Source organism: Dendrobium catenatum, unplaced genomic scaffold, assembly GCF_001605985.2.
Source record: "Dendrobium catenatum unplaced genomic scaffold, ASM160598v2 fragScaff_scaffold_1553, whole genome shotgun sequence".
NCBI lineage: Eukaryota > Viridiplantae > Streptophyta > Magnoliopsida > Asparagales > Orchidaceae > Dendrobium > Dendrobium catenatum.
The window spans coordinates 349609-364783 of NW_021320015.1; the positions used below are offsets into that span (position 1 = coordinate 349609).

The 15175-nt window shown below is 36.9% G+C and overlaps 1 protein-coding gene across 1 annotated transcript in view; it reads right to left on the reverse strand.

The window, feature by feature from the left end:
* Window positions 1-305: 305 nt before the first annotated feature.
* LOC110101169 (protein RETICULATA-RELATED 5, chloroplastic) overlaps window positions 306-15175 on the reverse strand; it is a 42919-nt gene continuing 28049 nt past the window's right edge. Inside the window, exons 4-8 of the mRNA XM_020828963.2 lie at window positions 14017-14124; window positions 13263-13811; window positions 2965-3087; window positions 1054-1293; window positions 306-749 (exon numbers count right to left, since the gene is read on the reverse strand). Coding sequence (XP_020684622.1) covers window positions 1135-1293; window positions 2965-3087; window positions 13263-13811; window positions 14017-14124 — 939 coding nt within the window. The 3' untranslated portion in view covers window positions 306-749; window positions 1054-1134. The remainder of the gene's footprint in view (window positions 750-1053; window positions 1294-2964; window positions 3088-13262; window positions 13812-14016; window positions 14125-15175) is intronic.

Sequence of the window (15175 nt, forward strand, 5' to 3'; positions counted from 1 at the left end):
GATGCAGAATTTGTCTTCATCAGACACTAATCATATAATAAATAGAACTGCATCTATAATAGAATGGGTACACAACTCTCCTTGGCCTATTGGTTGAGAGCTAAGGCTTCCAACTAAGAGGTTTAAGGTTCGAGTCTATGTGTATGCATTGTGTGTGTGAGTTTGCCTTAAATGACCTAAATGTCCCAAAAAAAAAATAATAGAATGGGTGACAACTATTTTCAATATAGTTTGAATCTCTTCTATTTCTATCTCACTTGCCAATGAGTCCATTTCTTCTTTTTCTTTTTCCCAAAAAACAAGCATTGGCCAACAAACTTTGTTGGAAAAAAAAAGTGAGCTTTCACATAAAGAATAAAGGGCAAAAGCCCTCATGTTGTTACAGTATTTATACGTCAAGGTTTCGTTTGAGACAATTTTCTTATTATTTTCTGAAACAGCTTTTTAGTACAATTTTTTTTAATTCAAAAATTTTATATTAAAAAACCGTTTTAAGAAACATTTAAAAAGTTGTCTCAAACGAAACCCAAATCTATCTTTTATGCTCCTTGAACTTAACTTTGAAACCACAAAAAAAATACATTATATACCCAAAAAAAAAACAGAGATTCTACAATATGCCAAACCAGCTGCATCACATTGTAAATTCAGCAAAGACAACAATAGTATCGAATCCTCTCATATTTGTTGGCTTATGGGATCTGAAACTTCGATGCCTTTGAGTTTGTGAAGTAGAGCTGTTGCATTTTCTTGAAGAACATGCGAGGAATGTAAAAGAATATATCAGCTTGGAAGGCAAAGCACCATCATGCTTAGGCCGCAAATCAAATTAAAAAAAATTACGTCTTTACTTCATTCCATAAAAGAGAACAGTAAAAAAATATATATAATAAAGAAAAATATCCTTAATAATAGAAATATATTATAATAATTATTGTTATAGTTTTTTATAATAAATATAAACATTTATTAACATGGTGTGATAACATTTTTAAATATAATAGCTTAAATCTAACAAAAAATGAAAGCTTCTATAACCAACTGGAAACTTACTTGGTCTCGGTAAATCAGCAAGGAAAAAATGGTTTTGTATGCTCTAATCCATTGTAAGTTCCGCCAGAGTTTGCGAGCATATCAGCTATCGCCAGATTGGTTACTATTTTCATCGACAGTTTCTGCATTTGTAGAGCTGCATTCCAACAATGGGGAATCAGTAGATTCAGAAACCATATTAGGACTCCCACTACTCTTTCTTGGTTGCAATCCACTGAAACGCGCCAGATCAATCCATTGCTGCAACAGAAAACAGCAAGAGAAATAAAGATTGTGAAGAAATAGATTCCTGAACAAGAATTAAAGCTTGCAATAGAACAAGAAAATTTCTTCTATGTTCTGTAAGCATACCGTCTTATTCTAAACACGTAAATGAGCATACTGCAGAATAATATCAAAATAAAAGAAGCTGCTAATTCATAGATTGGTGCCATTGGAACTATCTTCATTGAGCATTACTTGCATCATGTACTAATAAAACAAGTACTTCATGTAAAATAATATATACATTTTATCAATCAGCTCGGATATTTTTAAAGTGAAGTTTCAGGCTTTCAGCATAGTAATCATTCACCTAGATACAATCAAATTCTTCTATAATTAAGCAGCTGATTCTGTAGTTATTATTTCTTTATTAAGACATCTTGTATAGATCTATAAACAGGAATAATTTGGTATAATAAAAAAAATCATTTTCGCTATCCAAATCTTTGAATTTAACATGAGTCAACAAGGATTTAAAGTTTGAGCAAGCAATAGCGTTTAAAAATGATCCTTCTTTGATATTAAAACTATATTGCCAAGCGGATGCACCTCTAAGCCTCAATGTACTTATTTCTAAATTTATATTAGTTTTTGTGCAAGTTAGCACATATTCGCGTGTATCTAATTTTGGCATCAATGCTTCTACTAGCAGCATTGGGAAGTGTGAAAAGTTTTTTTTTTTAACAAGGATGTTATTTACTTTCAAGAGATTTTAAGATTTTTCTTGATGTTATACAATATTTCTCTGCCAACCTTCTGGAGAGATACCACCACCCGTAATATTAAAGGAGAGTTTTTACCACCTGGGGAAATTGATTTTGTATGCTATTTGATTAAGAATGATGAGGATTTTCTTTATGCATTTATATTAATTAAGAATTAGCTTTTTTTTGTTATTTCTATTTTTATGAGGATCATAATGTGATGAGCCCCACATGGTATTTTGGACTTTCAATTAACTTACTAATTTTATAAATAACCTCTTATCTCTATTAAAAAGTTAACAATAATGAGTTGATTAAAAATCTTATAGCTCACATGTTGGCACCTTTTTTTTTTTCCTTGTTCTTGGAGGATTCAACAGTTTAAATGTTTAAAGGATTCAGTATCTGCAGCTTAAGAATTCCACCTAGTATCATTTGTTATAAATTCCTATTGAATCTACAACTCCACTGGCTAACCAACATCATAGTGCTTGTGAAAAGTGCCAACGTGTAGTAGGAGTATCAAAACCTGTGTAACATTGCTAAAGTATCATGAACAGTGTCATACTGATATGGTGCCAATGAACAGTTATGCAACATTAATTTTCTTCAGATTTGTTAAAAACGCATTAGCATATCTACTTTCCATCAAATCTGCATCAGGAGAAAAAGTTCAATTTGGTCCCCAAATAAAACTTGCATGCATCCAAAGAGGATCTCAACAGTTGGCAGGACTTCTATATCAATCTAAACAAAAGATAAGAATAAATATGAGAAGTTGTGATTTGCTGCTAAAATAAGTGGATGTAATGGTGTAAAATATACGAAAGTTTCATCGCTGAACAACTTGCATCAAAAAAGACTTTAGCAATAGGTATTGAATCACCAGGCAACAGGACAATTAAAAACAAGATAAGACAACATAGCCATAGAAGATCCTAACCTGCGTTCCCCAGTATGAGTTGACAGTCCGAACAAAGAAAGACAAAATATTTGAAAGTAGAGGATTATTATAATAAGATAGTAGATAGTCCGAAAGCCTATGCTCCACAATTCCTGCAATAACCTGCAGCACATACATTTTTGCATTATTTACACATAATAACAAATTCAGATACAAGAAAATAATTTTGCAAGTTTGAATTTTAAAAGGATGCACTTAACAAACATTCTTCAGACATAACATATTTGAAGAATTCTTATACCAATTATTAGGTGATCAAAAACCACAAAACTAAATGCAATACAACAAAGGGCTGAAGAAATAAATGGCATCAAAATTAATCATTGTATTCAAATATTACTAATCTCATCTTCACTGGATATTGAATCCCATACAAATAATAAGTAGGGCTGCTCATGTAGCTTGATGATTGCAAACTCGCACACATGCAGCCATACTCAATAGATGGTTTAAGTTCTACTCATTCAGTGCCTAATTGAGTTGATCTCACGCAGGCCTTGGAAGACAGTAATCTCAATGAGCTGAAAAGGAACATCTATAGAAGTATGGCATCATTGTTTATAACTTGTTCCTATAATAGATGCATCATTGCATACAATTATAGAATAGCTATAATACATCATAATGAAAAGTATTACATCATTGCATAATATCTAGATAATCAAAATGAGAAGTACAAATTTATAAAAAATAAATTACAATGTTCTTATAGTACCAAGGTGAGTACAATCACAACAACTATAACAAAACAAATAAAAACTTTGATATAACTAAGTATAGCCCTATATCTATGACACAATGTAGTTTAATTATCTCTCTTGTGTCTCAGATGAGTGTTTAAATACTTATTACTAAGATAAGAATGGATCTTTATAATATCTAATTGCATAGTGATTATTTCATTTGTGCCTGTCCCTAGTAACTTTTAGGAGAAGAAAAATCCCATCACTCTGCATATATCTATTAATGGAGGAGAAGCCAAAACCTAAATCATAGATACCAAGCATGATGAGAAATGATTTAAAAGAATGGATTAAAAGAAGCAATAGGTAATAATAAGGGTTGTAGGTTGTACTACTCTAGAAATTGTTGACCATGTACAATGAAAAATTTAAGGGTGTAATAAATGTTGTCATTATGACAAAACTTCTCCCAGACTAAATCTTCTAATTATTTAGAAAGAGTACAGCCTAATGGTACATTTATAATTTATAATAGGCATAGGCAAATACAAACAAAATATGGAAACTTAAAATTTTGATTTCCAACTGATTATAACCGCCACCCATTTTTCACCATTTTACTTTTCGCCCTTCTATATTCCTCCCCATCTTCGTCTTTAATATAGGACGAAAATGAATGAATATATATATATAAAGAGAACATAAAAAATGTAGATGAACATAACAAATAGTGCTTCGGTCTTTGATCTCCATAATCAATCAAAGATGACAAAACAAGAGGAGTCCACAGACAATCCTACGCCATAAATCCGCACTTAGTGTTTGAATCTCCTATTCATGGATACTCTTTTGCCATGAATTAGATCTTCAAGTACAAAAGAGTTCATCTCATATTCAAAGTCATAGGAACTATATTCCAAAAATAATATCAAATTTTTCCTCCTTAAAAGCAAGTATTTTACATGACAGGAGACTCCCTATTTTGCAAGAATAAGAGGGAGATACCAAAAGAGACTAAATAAATATTCTAGCATGCCCCAAATATCCATACTAACCACTAAAATCAATCCTATAACGTAAACTTATATATAAAACCATTTCCATGTCTACCACCAAACCCAATACATAAAAGCTCAATATGACCCACAAAATAAATAAAAAAAATGCCCAAAGACAAATAAAGCCCAAAATATAATATGGCTTTATTACATACTCGACTCTCTTACAATGATGATATTATTAGTTATATATAATCTAATACTTTCACAAACAAGTCATCCAAAATGCCCTACATCCTCTCCAACTTTAAAAAAATTCAACATCGTAGAATAAGCTCCAAAACATAAGAAGATACACCATATCATCAAGCTCATCAAGCTAACCTTGTGATAGACCGGTCCAGCCGGCCCAACACTTGGGCCGGCCCCTTGCATACAACAGGCGTGAGCTTGTTGTTTCCACCCCTGGTGGGCTCCACCCCCTCCTATGGGGCCCACGAATTAAGTAGAGAGCATACATGTCAATGACACAAAATGGCGTGCAACATGCGCAGTGCACATATTCAAGTTAGCCCTGTCATTTGCGCCATGTGTGTGCAATGGCGCAATTGCGCACAACTACAAACATATTCAACCAAGCCTTACCCAACTTGATTGATACTCTAAAATAAGATTCATATAATGATTTCTATAATTATTTTCTATTTTGAGCCTTGTTCAAAATGGCGCGTGCTGTGTTGTGCACTATGCGCCATGCTGCGTCATTCACCATTGACAAGTATGGTAGAGAGAAAAAAAGGGATTAAGAGGAAAAGTTTGAATTAGGAGGGCTGTTTAGTCCTTTTGGGAGTTATTTTTGTGCTTTATGTAGTAGGGTTGGATTAGGATTAGGATTATCTTGAGTTTTTTTAATTTTCGAGATGCTTTGGTTTTCTTGGGCTCTAACGGTGTTGAGAGATTTGCGAGAGATAAACCATACTCTCAAATTAAGGATCAATTTATCTTATTACTTTCTTTCATCTATGATTCAATCGAGGGTGTGTTTCTTGTTTTTACTCCATTAAATCATCAAAACCTGCTTGGCGAGATTGTTGAAATTCTAATTTCAGTAATCATTTTTTGTTTCTATGATTATTTCCTATCAAATTGGTATTATGGCAACTTTCTGGGGCTGTTTGAGCTTATTCCTGCAACAATTTTTTTGTCCGAACAATTGTTTTTTGATGTTTTTAGAGTGGAAATATGAATTTTTAAGTCTAACAAAGATCTAGGTATCAATGGCCGCCAAGAAGGAGGATGCGTTGAAAGAACGTCTTGAGGGGGAGATACCAAATCAAAGCAATGATAGAATTTCCTCCATGGAAAAACAATTCTCTGACCTACGTGACATGATGAAGAAGATGTTGGATCTACACAACCAAACGGCGGCATCGGAGGCGAGAGGGCTAGAAGGAAAAATACAAATTATGAAATTCATAAGGATGAAAATGATGTGGAGATCGTAGAGGGAGAAGGGAGAAGACCACAATTGGAACCCTTCCAGATGGAGGAAAGAGGTGAAAGGTATAGAGAGAGGCATGGACTAGTGGGGTATGAGCAAAGGGGTGATGATTGGGAAAGGAGGGAGATTATGGTCGAAGAGGTGCTGATTTTGAAGGAATGAGAGGGGAATTCGAAGAAGGGTTTGGGTATGAATGTGGAAGGGAGCATCGGGACACTTGGAGAGGACCAACCATTTGGGGAAGGTTAAACTATGGATGAATTAGAGGAAATAGAGGGGATCTGAAGTTCAGGAAGATGAAAATGCCCATCTTTGAGGGGGACGGTGCACATGGGTGGATTTACAAGGTAGAGAAATATTTCGCTGTCAATGGGTTTACAGAGAATAAGAAATTGATAGCAACTAGCCTATGTTTAGAAGGGAAGGCGTTGGCTTGGTACCAGTAGAAAGATATGAGGCGACCCATACGAAGTTGGAGGGAGTTCAAAGAGTGCTTATTGGAACGTTTCTGAACTGGCAAGGGAGGGGACTTCTATGAACTGTTCTTTTCCCTAGTACAGGAAGGCACGGTGATAGAATACCATGAGAGATTTGAGTATCTGGCAAGTCGACTTGATCGGCTGTCTGAGAATATTATGGAGGAAATTTTATGTTGGCGCTCAAATTAGAGATGTGAGCAGCAGTGAGAGTCATGAGGCCTTGATACTTGGGAGAGGCTATGGAGCTAGCTCAGCTCGTGGAGGTTCAGAAGTACCAGGAGAGGGGAGCCATAGGCGACAGTTCGGGTGGTTGATACAGATGACCACCACTTTCGTAGCACTCAAGGGACCTACACCGGGCAACCTTTGTGAGTTCCCGGGGGAGAAACCTCTAGGAGGAAGTGGGAAAATTTTCAAAAAGCTGACTGAGAGGGAATTGCAGGAAAAGAGGGCAAAGGGATTACGCTTCTGATGTGATGAGAAGTATAATCAGGGGCGCAGGAGCAAAGACCTAACTCTTTAGATTCTCACCGTCTGTGATGACGACGAAGCTGAGGGAGGTGGGAGTAAGACTGAGGTAAAGGAGGAGGAAAAGCTGCATCTGGATGTGGCAGAGATCTCCTTGAACTCAATGGTAGGATTCATTCCTAGTCATACAATGAACGTGAAGGGGGAAATAGTAGACCGAGAGATGGTAGTGTTGATCGACAGTAGGGCTACCTACAATTTCATCTCCAACCAGGTTATGGACCAATTAGGGGTGACTTAGGTGGATGCATAGAGCTATGGAGTGGTGATGGGCACGGAGAAGGTGGAGATGGGCAAGGGCATCTGTAGGGAGTAGTGTTGACCATGCAGGGAATTTAGGTAATGGAGGATTTTCTCCAATTAGAGTTAGGCAGCACTGATGTAAGGTGTTCCGACCCTATCTCAGGAGATTTGTATTGGTTTACTTTATGATATCCTGGTATACAACAGGTCAAATGAGAAACATTGGGAACACTTGAGGATGGTCCTAGAGGTGTTACAGTAGCAGCAGTTGAGGGCAAATTTGAAGAAATGTTGCTTTGCACATGTTAGTGTGGAGTACTTACATGTAGTATCTCAGGAGGGTATGGCCACGGATCAGACTAAGACCGAGGCAATACTGAGATGACCACTATCAAAGAATCTGAGATAGCTGAGGGGATTTCTAGGGCTGACAGGATATTACAGGAGATTCGTGAGGGGCTATAGCATCATTGTATGGCCACTAACAGAACAGTTGAAGAAGGATAACTTCTTGTGGGGGGAGGAGGCTACAAGAACTTTTGAGAGGTTGAAGAAGGTCATAACCACCATACTGATCCTGGCCCTACCAGATTTCAGTCAAGTTTTTGTAGTGAGGACGGGCGCATCAAGGTATGGATTGGGAGAAGTAATCATGCAGAGTCACCAACTCATTGCTTATTTCAGTCAGGTGTTGACAACTAAAGCTAGACTGAAGTTAGTATATGAGAGGGAGTTGATGGTCATTGTGCTAGCCATCCAGAAGTGGAAACCTTACTTATTGGGTCGACATTTCATTATTAGGATGGACCAGCGAAGCCTGAAGTACTTGTTGGAGCAGAGGATGGTGACTTTCAAAGTTATTGGGATATGACTTTAAAATTCAGTATAAGTCCGGGATGAAGAACTAGGCAACAAATGCCATGTCCAAACGTATAGGGGAGCTCCAAAAGATGAAAATATCAATATCGTTGATGTTGCACTGGGAGGCCATTAAGGAGAAAAGTGCACAGGATGAGGAGCTGGGGAGGATTAGGATAGATTTACTGAATGATAGGAATAACCATCTTGGATATTCTCTAGAAGGGGAGAGGTTGATGTACTAGGGGAGATTTGTGATGCATAGGACATTAGTCCATATTCCACACCTATTGTAGTAGTTCCATGGGAGTGCGGTTAGGGGTCACTCAGGGGTACAGAAGACCTACTGGAGATTACAGTAGAGTTTTATTGGAAAGGGAAGCATAAAGATGTAGAGGGGTTGGTAGTCAGTTGTGAGGTATGTCAGAGGAACAAGTATATGGTCATAGCTCTAGGGGGCTTACTTCAAACCCCTGACTCTACCTTATCGGATGTGGGAGGAGGTCTCCATAGGTTTTATAGACGGGCAACACTGATCGGAGAAGTTTATTGTGATTTTAGTGGTAGTGGACAGACTGAGCAAGTATGCTCACTTCATCCCCCTACGACATCCCTACACAGCAGTGATAATGACAGTAGCTTTCATCAAAGATGTGGTCTGACTGCATGGGGTAATGGAGGCTATAGTATTCGACAGGGATAAGGTGTTCCTCAACCATTTCTGGAGGGAGTTATTCAGGTTGCAGGGGACAATACTATAGAGGAGCATTGCTTACCACCCCTAGATGGATGGGCTAACGGATGCAGTCAACAGGAGTCTGGAGACATACCTACGATTTTTTGTGTGGGAGCCACCTCAACTTTGGGTCAAGTGGCTAGCATGGGTGAAGTATTGGTTCAACACAACGTATCATTCTGCTTCCCAGATGACCCCATCCAAGGTGTTGTATGGACGAAACCCACCTCACTTGGTGCGTTTTGGGCAAAATAATACTCCAGTTTCTTCAGTAAAAGTATACTTGGTGGAGAGGGACTATGTATTGGGAAAACTAAAAAAGCATCTATTGAGAGCTCAGCATATTATGAAGAAAAGGACATATGGTCATAAGAAGGGCATCCAATTTGAAGTTGGGGATAGAGTGTGATGTGATACTACTAGGAGTTACTTGCGAAATTAAAAGAAACAATTGATTAAAACTTGCTAATGAAAATTATTGCTTGCAAATAAGGAAGAGTTAGGAATTCAAAGTAATCAACTTGCTTAGGTTAAAGAAGCGCGTTTGATATTAACCGAACAATCCAATCAAAATTCAAGACAATTGGGAAATACTAAGTACACATAACATAATCCATCACTTACCAACGAGAGGTTCACCTTGAATACCTTCTCACTCAATCACTCTTAGGCTTTAGCAGAGAAAGATGAACCATACGAAGAAGGATATTACCACTAGGAAGACGGCGCTAAAGACCTTTGTTGATGGATAAGTAGCCGGCGGTGGAGGAGGTGGTGGGTGACTGATGATTATCCAACGACCCAGTTGAAGGTGCTCTTCAATCAATAATGTTAGTTAGTACAAGATGCGGTCGATGTATCCTTCCACAGTCTCGTCGTTATCAAAGAAGACGTCGAAGAATGGGGATCCAAGAATATCTGTCCTTCCTTGCTCGTCGAAGACAAATCCGTGGTCGACCTCAGGGTCGGCTATACAACATTGGTAGGAAGGAGGAAAGAACTTGTTTCCTTCCCTTAGCTTCAAATAGCATGAGGGTTTAGGTTTTCCAAGAGAGATGAGGCAAGTGGAGAGGGCGGCCAAGGGTGGAGAGGAGGGGACGGTTTGAATGAGGGAGAATTAGGTTAGGTTGGACGGGGGGGAGGGAAGTTTAATCCAAATCTGAAATTAGTTTCAGATTCTAATTAAGTGTGGAGGGAAATAATTTGAAATTTGAATTCAAATTAATGTGTGATTGAGAGCTCAATTGAAAACCATGAAGAAAACCAATCAATGGGGGGAGGCCGGCGGCATTACGAGAGGGAGGAGGGTGTGGGGTTAATTAGAATAGCTTCTAATTTGGTCTTCCTAATTTAGGAAAAGAAAAAAGAAGAGTCGGTGGGTGGGATGGGGAAGAGGAAGAGAAGAAGAAAATAAATTAAAAACCACGAGTCGCGAACTCTTCCAACTACTGGTGGGTGTTGTGTTTGCTCACCTCGAGCTCTCTCTCCCTTCTCTCTAGTGCTCTCACAAGAAGAAGAAGAAACAAAGAAAAATTTTCATTAATCATTCATCAAAAATCTTACAACACATTAGACCATTATATATAGGTCTCAATCATGAAAAAGGAAAAATTACGCGATTACCCTCTGGGCTACAATAACAAGACACTTCCCCAAAGGGGTAAATTCGAAAAACAACAACGCTAAATAAAACATAACATTAAGAAATGCATCAAAAGTAAAGACGTTGAATCGTAGTCGTAGATCTGCGATTCCTTCGTCGATAAACTTGTTGATAACGTCTGTCGATGTCCTCATCAGAGTGTTCTTGAAGCTTCGACCTTACAAACAGAGGACGGTAGCTAACAGAAGGAATGAGAAGTTGGCTCCGCGATATTTTGGCCTTTATGAGATATCAGAGAATATTGGAGCTGCATCTTATCATTTGATTTACTCCCCACCGCTACGATACATCCAGTGTTTCATGTATCTCAGTTGAGAAGGGCTATTGAGGATCACATAGCTTGTTCTGAGTTGTTGACCACGCTGACTATGGAATTGGTAGTTGTGCTAGAACAAGTAGAGCTATAAGGGGTACTCTAGAGAGAAGGGATCAAAAAAGTGTTGATTAAATGGAGGGATCTTTCCGATTATGACGCTGCATGGGAGCCGTACAAGAGGATGCAACATCAATTTCCATCTTTTCACCTTGAGGACAAGGTGATTCTTTGGGAGCAAGGTACTGATAAGCCGGTCCATGAGGGACTGGTCCAGCCGGCCCAACACTTGGACCGACCCCTTGTATACAAAAGGCGTAAGCCTGGTGTTTCCATCCTTGGTGGGTTCCTCCCCTATCCTATGGAGCCCACAACTTAAGTAGAGAAAAAGAAAGAGGGGTTAGGAGAGAAAGTTTGAATTAGGAGGGATGTTTAGTCCTTTTGGGAGTATTTTATGTGCTTTGTGTAGTATGGTTGGATTAGTTTTAGGGTTATCTTGAGTTTTCTAAATTTTCGTGGTGCTTTGGTGTTCTTAGGATCTAACGATGTCTAGAGATTTGGGAGGGATAAATCCTCCTCTCGAATTGAGGATCAATTATATCTTGCTATTTTCTTTCATCTACTATTCAATCAAGGGGTTTTTGTCTTGGCATAATTGTTGAAATTCTAATTTCTCTTTTTTTTTTTACGATTATTTCCTATCACCATGACACAACAAAACAAAACACTTGGCAGTAGGATCATCTTGCTTTGATATTAATCTGATGTAGAGAAAAAAAGAATGAACCTATTATTTTTTTCCTTTTTTTGAAGAAAGATGCAAGGAGAAATGGAACAAAGAATATATAAATAGCCTTCATGAACAATTTTTTATCGCATCATCAATCTCGATTAGCTTCTTCAAAGGTGATAGTAGCCACTAGCCACGAATAGTCCTTTGTTATAAATCCACTTTTGAGTATGAATCTCCTTTTCATGAGCAGTTTGTCGCCATGAATTAGATCTTCAAGCACAAGAAATTTCATCGTCTATTCAAAGTCATAGGAACTACATTTTAAAAAGAAAAAAACATTCATTCATCCATTCATAAAAGCAAGTGATTAACAATACAATAGGCTTATTATTTATAAGAATAAAAGAGAGTAATTAAAAGACCATGAAATAAAAATTTTAACCCACCACAATATCAGTACCTATCACCTACTATTTTCATACATATATCACCATTTTTATATCTACTACCAAATCCAATAATATAAATGGACAGCACATATAGGCCCAAAATGCAATATAACTCAATTACATACCCTCAACTCTCTCACAAAGATGATATCCATAGTTACATATAATTTAAGACTCTCATACTAATTTTCACAAATGCTACTATATCAACCTCACTTGCTTGCATGCAAGAAACTTTCCCACTTCCTTCTCCCATCCCTCACCATGTGGTTGCACCATTGTTTGCTCCCTCTAGCACTCTTCAACTTCAAATCTACATATGTTCTACCCCCCACCCTCTATTTCCCACTCCTTTCCCAATTGTAAAGATCTAATCCTTATTGTGATTTCTTATATAAAGGCTTAATTTCCTGCAATGAAATCAAGCAAAAAATTTTTGAAACTTCTCCCAAATCTCTTTTTCTTTTCTTCCCTATTGTCCGACCGTGCTACAGTAGATACCAATACTACAACAAGTAGCCAAAGTCTACAAATTTGAGTCTTGATGGAATTGTTAGACAAATTATGTAATCTTGAATCCGTTATCAAGATAACACGTGGCAATCATTCATTTGTTTTTTCTATTTCTAAATCGCTTATATAAACCACTGTATCCCTGTTCTTTTGATATAGAAAATTACTTTAACTTTTCTGTCTGCTCTGTCTTCCGGTTTCCTTCTCTGTTGCTTTCTCCTCCTTTTGCCAGTTAACAGGAATGTGATAAGATTACAGTGAAATTAGGACCGAGAACATAAGATTTCAAACAAATAAATTAGAATTTGGGAAAAAGACGCCCCACAGCTACTGAAAAAATAGAGATTGTCGACATCATATTTGGAAGGCCCCAATAGTGCGGTACAACAATCAATAACAAACAATTCACAAATCAACTGATGAGCTTGATTATATAGTACATTCATTTTTTAGAAGAATTTGCTGGATAAATCATAAATGAAACACAAAAAACACATCTATTCGAGCAAGTTGTAACCTGCTAGTTAAGACAAGATAGAAATTAGCAACCATAAAAAGGTACATGATCAAGTAAAAATACCTGATACCGCAGATTTGCTGAAGTTCCAAGAAAAAAACTATAAACAACAGCTGATTTCAATATGGGAGTTCGTTTCCTATTTCCATCGTTAATAAAAGAATTGTTCAGATATCGACGTATGGCATATAAGACGTCTGAAGCAGCTCCAGCTCCAACACTAGAAATAAAACCTACACTAGCAAGTTTCAGGCCTCCAAACAACACTGATGCCAATCTCTGATTCGCATTCCAGTCTTTTCCAACAATACTCTTTTGGAAGGCATTGTCAGGCAAGGATCCAAGAAATCCTTTTAGCAATTCTAATTTATCCAAGGGGGAGCTATCTTGGACTTGAGAAATAAATGACATAGTTGGTGCAGGAAGCCACACTGTAAAAAAATCAACCACAATGCCTCTGATGGTATCAGTCAGGACATAGTCAATTTCTTCAAAAAAACGACCTTTACGTCTTTCATATTGTGCTAAGAGGGTAGTTGTTATTGATATAGCTTCTTCAATAGCTAACCGATTAAGAAACTTGGGGTCTGCCAGTAACCTTTCCCGAAACCCCTGTAAAACATGATAGTAAATGCTGATATTCCTGGAATTGCATCTTCCCATACAAAAGCAATGTACTATCTTACAAATGAAAGTATTTATTAAAGCATCAAGAATTTCATATATTTAAAAGATTAAAAAAAAAATTTGGCATCTCCTCTATTTATCAAGACCAAGCTACACTTAACACGAATTACGAAATTGTATGAACACTTACTTGAAATCGATGAATTAGTTCAGCAATAACAGGATACTGCTCAAGGTCAAAAAAGTTCTGCAGTATTTCAGGAGATACTACTCCAAGGTCAAGGCCTTTCTGCAGATCCTGTACAGTAGATAAAATATGGAATTCAAAAAAAGATTTGTATAATGAACAATGCAACAAAATTAGATAGAAAGAAAAATAAGCACAAAACAAAAGAAGAGCTTCTTCACTTGAGAAACATAACGCATTCCCTAAAGGAATAACGCGCCATTAGTTTTTCTTTTTTACCTCACTGAATTGGGTGTTTTTTATAAACATGATTTTATAACTAGATGAAAAAGACACTTGAACTAACAGTTACATAAAATTATCATCATTAATATATATATTGGCAAGGTGACGAACCACGAATAATATCCATCAAATAGAAGAGAAGAAAGCCGACATTCAACACCACATAAATCCAGAATGCTAAATCATCGAGAGAGTTATTACAACTAAATATCTAGAAAATCTGTGAGAATAGAAAAAGACATTTTTTTTATTATGAATTGACGAGAGAACATCAGATGAAACCTTTTCTCCACTAAACAAATTACATTCTAATAGAATCTTAACACTAAATTAAGCTTAAATCATTAACAATAATCGCTCAAAAAATTTGAAGTAATATCGATGAACATAATTGTAATATCACAAGGAGAAGAAATAGTATTAAGTAATAAGGGGAACCTCAATATGTTGGCATATATTTAACCCAGGCATGGCTCTTGTTGTACCATAAATCCTAGCATCTAAAACTAATGAGACAGAAAATAGAGTAGAGGATATAATCATCCAACAAACCATAAACAGTAAGCGAAGGAATTATCTCAAAAGATGAATCTAGAGAAATATCTAGAGTATGAGCTCCCAAGGGGACCAAGGCAGTGGAAGCATCTCATCGCAAGCTTGTATGCTTCATTTGATCAGAAGGAAATACAACAGAAAATTCTTTGCGTCTATAATATGATCAAAAGAGCCAACCCCAACAGTTAAAACTCTAGAGGATGATTTCCTTAATTCCGGATGGGCCTTGAAGAACTCAACATAGTCATGTCTAAAAAATTTATAGGCCTTGCAATATGAGGGCAAATCTTCAAATTCTACTTTTTATCAAAAGTCATATGAT